The sequence below is a fragment of the Neolamprologus multifasciatus genome, chromosome 20, assembly GCF_963576455.1.
Source record: "Neolamprologus multifasciatus chromosome 20, fNeoMul1.2, whole genome shotgun sequence".
Lineage (NCBI taxonomy): Eukaryota > Metazoa > Chordata > Actinopteri > Cichliformes > Cichlidae > Neolamprologus > Neolamprologus multifasciatus.
In genome coordinates, this window is record NC_140458.1 from 22,291,092 (window position 1) to 22,299,326 (window position 8,235).

The 8,235-nt window shown below is 42.6% G+C and overlaps 1 protein-coding gene across 1 annotated transcript; it reads left to right on the forward strand.

Moving 5' to 3' along the window:
- The first annotated feature begins 1,453 nt into the window (after window positions 1–1,453).
- krt8 (keratin 8) lies at window positions 1,454–6,892 on the forward strand. Its single transcript, XM_085144787.1, has 8 exons — window positions 1,454–1,981; window positions 3,622–3,830; window positions 4,465–4,525; window positions 4,804–4,899; window positions 5,199–5,363; window positions 5,444–5,569; window positions 5,654–5,918; window positions 6,031–6,892. Exons 1-8 carry the CDS (start codon window positions 1,580–1,582, stop codon window positions 6,282–6,284), a joined length of 1,578 nt encoding a protein of 525 aa, XP_085000913.1. The 5' UTR covers window positions 1,454–1,579; the 3' UTR covers window positions 6,285–6,892.
- The last annotated feature ends 1,343 nt before the right edge of the window (window positions 6,893–8,235 follow it).

Below are 8,235 nucleotides of genomic sequence, written 5' to 3' on the forward strand. Positions count from 1 at the left end.
ACCGTATCAAAAGCCTGCTGGTTTGTGCAGTTCACCTGGTTTGCAGATGAAAGTACACAGACCTGTATATGTGATGTGCTAAGGCACAGACTGGGGTTTGCATACAGGTTCCCTGTAGCTGCAGAGGATCTTGAGCCCCGATGAAAATATTAGAACTCTTTCACTCTTGTTTAAAACAAGGTTGGATTTTCCAAAATTAAATTGTCCTGTCTGGTCAGCTATCTCTATTCGTTTTATTCATAAACTACCAATAAACTCCGAGGTGCTTTATTTTGTAAGGTAAAGAGGCTACAATGTTAAAGGGAAAACCCTAACAATCAGTCATTTACCACAACCAGTTAGGGGACAAGGACAAACCATAAATAAATACAAACTAAGACACATCAAAGTGACTAAGCCATTAACCTACACTTTTATTTTTATAAATCACAGTAAGAGCATGAAACCAATTTTTCTGGACTCTGATGGTGAAGTCTGCAGCAGTAGTTATTCAAGAAGCCAGCCTTCCACTATTAGTAATACAGAAGCTAAGTTTTTCTCTATTGCTCTGGATATTATCATAAAAATGTTACTATATTTAAAGTATGCTTTTAAACAATGTATAGTTTTACAAACTTGATTTGAAGTGGGCCAGCTGAGCGAAATGGACAAACAGCAGTCAATTACCATAGCTTGACAAAAGGCCAGGCTAGCCTGTTAGCATGTAAGCTAGATTTCTGTACAAATTAAAATAAATATTAAAAAAGAAAACATTTCCTATTGAAACTAATAAGAGACCCTTTATAAATGGTTAATCACTGGCCTGTTAGTTAATATTTTACTAATGATTTATAGGTTATTTAACAGAGTAAGAATAACTTTCAGTTGTATAAGGAATGCAAGCTAAGATATCACTAACCGGCTGCTGGCTGTTGCTGGCTAGCTTAAGCGTCCCAGTCTACATTCCTTATTCATTGTTTGTTTCATTAAGATGACACCTCCCTTCTTACACATACCAGTTCACAAATGCCTTATCAACAGATCATTTTTTGTTGTACAGATGTAACTCACGTACATGTGCGAGAACTGCTGAGCTGCTTATCAACCACCCACTCAGGCACCAGCCCCCACACGCTAATGCTGCAGTTTTTGTCATACAAAGCTTCAGCTGGAATACAATCATTATTACTACAAAGCATTTTATTTGTAGTGTGCTTGAATACTTTTACTAGGAAAGAGACAGACTGAGGAGAGAAATATCTCCACATTCCTCAAAAAGAAAATTTTTTTCTTACAACCCAGAGAAGCCTGTAGAAAGGGCAGGTAATGGTTTTGAATGACTGGACCGTGTGTCATAGAAGTGTAAAGTTACAGCCCAGCCCTCCCTGTCATAGACTTGCAGCCAATGGCATCTAAAGCCTGAAGTCACTGAAGTCCCCTCCCACTGGGGAAGGCTTTAAAACTCTTCAGTAGATTCTCGTCTTTCTATCCACTCTGGTCTCTCCCGACTGCTGGCCTTCCTGACTGCCTGCCTTATTTACCAAGCCACTTGGTCTGACCTACCCAGACTTTTTTCATCCAAAAGAAAAACTACTTCACAATGGCTTACAGGGTGAACACGAGTTACAAGAGCTCTTCTGCTCCAAGGAACTTCAGCAGCAGTTCCTATGCTGGATCGGGTATTTCTGCCAGCAAGAGGTACTCTGCCAGGAGTTCCTATGGTGCCCCTAGTCAGTTTGTGGGTGGTGGCATCACCAGGTCCTCTGCCTACAGCGTGAGCTCAGGCATGGGTGGCTCAGGAGCAATGGGCATGGGTTTGGGCTACGGTGGTGGTTTGGGTGGTGGTTTGGGTGGTGGCCAGACCATCACTGCTGTGACTGTGAACAAGAGCCTTCTGGCCCCCCTGAACCTGGAGATTGACCCCAACATCCAAGTTGTCCGCACCCAGGAGAAGGAGCAGATCAAGAGCCTCAACAACCGCTTTGCTTCCTTCATTGACAAGGTAAGAGTTTGTAGTAGTGGTCAGATGAGTGTAGCTCAAAGTTTCAGGCTGTTTTAGTCTTCTCAAGCAGGAGCTACTTTGGTTGCACTGAAAGCTTGGGCAAAGTGTGCTAAGAACAAAGAATGCTGTATTGTATGTATTTCAGAGCTGTTACACTGTTATGCAACATTTGAGAGGGAGACCCATATGTTCGCCACATGTTCTGTAATGCTGATTTCCTCACTTTTGCTGCATGGGGAAATTTGATTTATTCCTCTCTTTGCTTCCCTCCCACAAATGCTGCAAAAGGCAACTCGGGGTTAGGCTCTCATATCTTTTGGCTCTGGCTGCCCTTTTATAGTGATGAAAAACAGACGTGTAGAATGAGAAACGAAGACAAAGAGAGAGAGAGAGGAAAAAAGTTCAGGGTGTGTCAGGGCAGAGCTCAGGGCTTGTGATACGAGTTACCTTGGGAATGGTCCCTCCCTTTGCTTGGGGTGTGGCTCTCCCTGCTGGCCCCCACCCCTGCCAAATACACGCATACAGTCAGTACTGAGTGCTGTTGTTACCTTTGTGACAATGGCGTCTTTCACAGTGACACACTGTATAAAGAATGCCCACGGGGTATATCAGCACATGAAGTTTTTATCTTTCTAATCAGCAGTGAAGTCCATAAAAGTTTGTGTGACACTCAGTAGAGTATTTGTCCTCTGAGCTCTCAGGAGTGGGTTAATATTTAAAAAGGCGAGTTGGTTTCATGTTCTCTCCAGTGCCAGCTGACTGGCTACATATAGACTCTGTTACTCCCAGAGCAATGATTAAGGAAGCTAGAGTGCATTTTGCATGCTTTGACATCGAGCAAACAAACTTCCGCCCACATGTCTTTTATTTCGTGTGCTGTATTTGGAGCCACTTCTGTTATCTGATTTCTCTCCAGCTCTAATGAAGACAACAGGAGGCAGTCAGGCCTCAGCTTTAGAGTGCACTGTCTCATGGTCCAAGGTCCAATGAGTCACATATCTGCTTTCACTGTTTCTCTTTTTAGTATGCAAGTAGCAAGTATGCAAACCACACAGCTCTTCACTTTGCCCCATCTAGCTTTATGTTCTCTCTGTTCAGCACATCCATATTACGCGGTTAAATATTGACCTTTCTTCATCTGCCTGCTGACAAAATTCAGCTTCGCCCCTTTTTTTTATTTGTCGCACAAAAACAGGAAGACATGCGGGAGAATGGTCAGCTAAAGCTGTTCCTCCATCACTGCTTTTTTCCAACCCCCTACCTCCTGTCAGGATGTGAGCATGTCATGCATACCTTCCTTTGGAAAAACACAACAGCCAGTCTGGCAGCAGAGCAGCTTACAAAACATAGGCAAGAACAACAAAGACAATAGGTGGCAAATGGCGAGGTTGATGGCCATGTTGATGGTAACTGAATCCTGAGATAAAGCTATTCTATTACATCAGGGTCCCATCGACCGCACGCTCATACTTTACAAGGAAGTTTCATAATAACTCGCATGTCTAACAACAAGCAAAAATGTAAGTGACTGACTTGTTGAAAACCTGTTTCATTTACTGCTTGCTTATATTCATCCATAGATGACTGTACACAGTCAGATGCATAACCCTGTCTTTTCTGCCTCTTTCTGTGAACCTCAGGTCCGCTTCCTGGAGCAGCAGAACAAAATGTTGGAGACCAAGTGGAGCCTGCTGCAGGGACAGACCACCACCCGCTCCAACATCGACGCCATGTTCGAGGCTTACATCGCCAACCTTCGCAGACAGCTGGACAGCCTGGGCAACGACAAGATGAAGCTGGAGGCTGACCTGCACAACATGCAGGGCCTGGTGGAGGACTTCAAGAACAAGTGAGTGTGGAGGGAGGGGGTCAGTGAGGGCAAAGAATGAGCCGCTTCAGTCCTGCAGGGCTGATACGTATGTTTTATGTAGGATTCATCTGTTTCCATTCAACTAATATGTGCACAAAAGAAGCCTTACATTTGAGTGAGCTGTACAGACTACTCCCTACATCTGTCCGTTGTTTTGCGTCACACTTACTCGAGGGAATTACAACACTCAGGAAGCATGTTCCAAACACCCATTACATTACGTATGAGTGGAGGTAAAGCTCATGGCTCATGAGTTGGCTGTCAGCAGACCTGTCTATAGCATTTACACAAGAGGGAAACAAGCTTGATTGCATCCATGCTGGCGTGCACATATCTCCATCAGAGGACAGCAGTGCTGCATGCGCTCTTTAGTTGTCTGTAGACAAATGGGGCACATCAGCTGAGGGGTTCCCAAGGGAGAAATATCAGCAACACCTCTTGGCCCAGAGTCAACAAACACTGTGTGAGGCAAATGTCCCAAAGGAGTTCACCAATCAGTTATGGTCGTCTTGCACCACCTAGTGTTACTTTAGTTTAAAAACACTGAAATACAATAAGTTATTTCTGAATTTTCAAAATGTCCTCATAAATACTATTGTCTTTATCCTTTCAGGTATGAAGACGAGATCAACAAGCGCACAGAGTGTGAGAATGACTTTGTCCTGATCAAGAAGGTCAGCACTGTTTTTTTCTTACAGCATCGTAACATCTGCTGGGCCAGGGGTTGGGGTCGACTGTTGTTTGAGCCACAGCAGAAATTCAGAAACTAGGATATGTTACATGTCAAATGAAGTCTCATATAGTCTTTCTGTTAAAAGCTTTACCGTTTGGGTGTTCTATAAAAAAAGACTCTAACCCTAGGTGGGTTGGAGTCGATGTTAAGAAGGTACAACTTTTCTTAAATTAGCCTCCTATTCTAACAAAAGTTTTGCTTTTCTTTTCTTTCTTCCAGGATGTCGATGAGGCCTACATGAATAAGGTTGAGCTGGAGGCTAAGCTGGAGAGTTTGACAGATGAGATTAACTTCCTCAGATCGATCTATGAGGAGGTACGGCACAAAATCAGCATGACTGCATTGTTTGTTCCCTGCTTCCCTTTTGGCTTCAAAACCTCCAACCACTAAAACACTTGCTGCTTTCATCAGCATTTATCTTCCCTGTCATGGCATTCTTATGATGTTTGTGGTATCCTTTTGGAATATGTTTTGCCTTTGCAGCAATCTTGATTTTTTCATCTTTTTAGCATCTTTCCTTACAGCACCTCTTTGAGTGTGTTAGTTTTAAGCATTTCATCCTGGGGTTTACATGACTAATCTTTCACCTCTTCTTCTCTTTCCTTTTTGACTAGGAACTGCGTGAGCTCCAGAGCCAGATCAAGGACACATCAGTCATCGTGGAGATGGACAACAGCCGCAACCTGGACATGGATGCCATTGTTGCAGAGGTTAAGGCACAGTATGAGGACATTGCCAACCGTACCCGTGCTGAGGCAGAGACATGGTATAAGACCAAGGTAACAGACGATTCCTATTACTTTTATCAGGTCGTTCTCATTAGAGACTTTCGGGTTTGTAATATTTTGCTTTATTCTAGTATGAGGAGATGCAGACATCCGCCAACAGATACGGAGATGACTTGAGGACTACAAAGACAGAGATCGCAGACCTTAACCGCATGATCCAGAGACTACAGTCAGAGATTGACGCCGTCAAGGGACAGGTATTTTCAGCCACCACACTTAGCCTAGTCAATTTCTGCCAGTTGTTTGGACAAAGTCTTATTCCTTTATCAATCATCTGTTAGCGTGCCAACCTGGAGGCCCAGATTGCTGAGGCAGAGGAGCGTGGCGAGCTGGCTGTGAAGGACGCCAAGGCCCGCATCAAGGACCTGGAAGATGCCCTGCAGAGAGCCAAACAGGACATGGCCCGCCAGATTAGAGAATACCAGGACCTAATGAACGTCAAGCTGGCTCTGGACATTGAGATCGCCACGTACAGAAAACTCCTGGAAGGAGAAGAGGACAGATTGGCAAACGGCATCAAGGCTATCAACATCTCCCAGCAGAGCAGTAAGTTCCCTTCAGTGACATCCTGCAGCACTTGTAGTTTGGATTCTCTTGTAGTTTTCAGGTTTAACAGATTAATTGAACATTTGTAAGTTAAAGTATTGTCTCTCAACAGCAAGCTACAGTGGATTCCCCATGGACAGCATGAAGAGCAGCTACTCGAGCACCTACTCTAGCGGTTTCAGTGGCGGATACGGTAGTGGATACGGTAGTGGATACGGTGGTGGATACAGTAGTGGTGGCTTCAGCAGCAGCAGCGGCAGTGCCGGTGGATACAGCACCCAGACTAAGAAGAATGTTGTGATCAAGATGATTGAGACCAAGGATGGCAAAGTGGTGTCTGAGTCCTCCGAAGTCATTGAGGATTGAGCGGTCTAGTCTAGAGGTGTAGCTGCCTGTCTGCTATGATCTTCTCTGCCTCTATGGTAGTTATATAGTCACAGTTCACCCCCAACCCAATAAACAAGTCTGAAACAAAAGCTTGCCAGCCACTCTTCAGAGCCTTTACATGTTCTTAACAAAGCAATAAATGATTGTAACACTACCAAAGATTTGAAAGGGACCAAAGGATTTTGTTTTGTATGTCTGTTTTCTGACAGTTTGTACTAAAAATAGTTGTTTGTTTAAAAAAGTCAGATAAAACCTGGGCCTACTTCAGCTAGGAATAAAACACAGATGTGTCACGCTCCCTTGAAATCTATGCAACTGCTGTTCCATGCTTAAAGTGCCTTTGCGGTGCATCAAATAGACAGTGGTGTTGTCAGAGGAATGTGAATGTACTGACACAGTGCTCCAGTGTTCATGGTCAAATAATGTCGTAAAATTGCCTGCTACAGTAGGTAGTGCATGTGTCTCCTGTGCGTGCCCTGTAACTGAAACTGTTTGACCCCTTAGGAGGCTGCCCACACCAACCTGTTGTCCTGAGGTGCTGTTTTTGCTACCAATTCAAATAAAAATGTGTTTACTGAAGGTAAAAAGGTGTTTCTTTATTTTTTAAATAAATAGTGGTCCAGACTGAAAACTAGAAGGCATAGTAGTGATAGTAGAGTCTAAACAGTCTCCCTTGTTTCACTGCCCAACAAGTCACAGTAGATTGTTGCCCCTCCATGAGCCAGAGGTTCATCCTTCCCTTTCTTGCCGGGGACTTGTTCACAGGGGTCGTTGGATTATTGGGGTTTTTTTGTATTATTGTGAGGTCTGTACTTTCATCACATCTCACACACCTCATATTCATCAATCAATCAATACCATCCAAATACAGCACTTCACTTCCAGATTAGAGGTTTAGATGCGGGCCTTAGAGATTCCAAAAGAAGATGCAGAGCCTCACACGAATAAACTGGGACAGTAAATACATTTTTTTTAAATGTATGTGCACACCTATGTGGCTTTACTATCATATTGTAACATAGAGTATGCATCATCCTGTCTTTATGTGGTCACAATAGCTTAAAAATAGTAAAAATATTTTTTAGGGAAAAAGAATAAAGGTAAGGGTCAAACAAAAACACATAGTATGCATACACATATATGCACAGTTTCTGACTGGAGCTAGTATAACACTGCAGATTTATAAATACTTCAGTTACTAAACAGAATACAGTATTTACTAAAAAGCTTTACACAGAACTTTTACTGTGTATAAAAATTGTCTTTGTTGAGCATGGCTAAGCTACAAAGCGTCTGGCCTTTTTTTAGTTGCTTGAAGACGTTTCACCTCTCATCTGAGAAGCTTCTTCAGTTCTAAGGTCAAATGGTCCCAGATTTAAGCCCTATGGGAGCGTCCCCCAAGAGGGACATGGGCTTCGTATTGATGCTCTACCTTGTCCTTGACATTGGCGCCCTCAAAAGAGTGACCTTTGTCCTTTAGATGCAAATGGACAGCCGAGTCTTGTCCCTTCGAGGTGGCTCTATGTTGCGCTCTTCTATGTGGTCTCTCTCTCATACGTATATAGCGCTACAGAACTGTGCAGTTCAAAATGTGAAAAAATGAATATGTATTATTTATGTAAATAAAAAGAATATGAATATCCTTGGAGTAATTTAAAAGGATCTGTATAGTTGTTTTTATTGAACTTTTAAATACTAATAGTGAATAGTAAAGAAACATTAATAGTATTTATAATAATAGTTTAAATCCAAAAAGTAAGTAGAGATATAGTGTAGTTTACCCAGAATCATAATCATATAACTAAGAATAATCTAAATGTAACTATTTCAGTACTGCAGTATACAGTACAGTACAGTATCTTCAGTACTTCAGATACTGTAATAAATCTCTTACAAAGTAGCCATTTTGAGATGTAATACAAAGGAAATA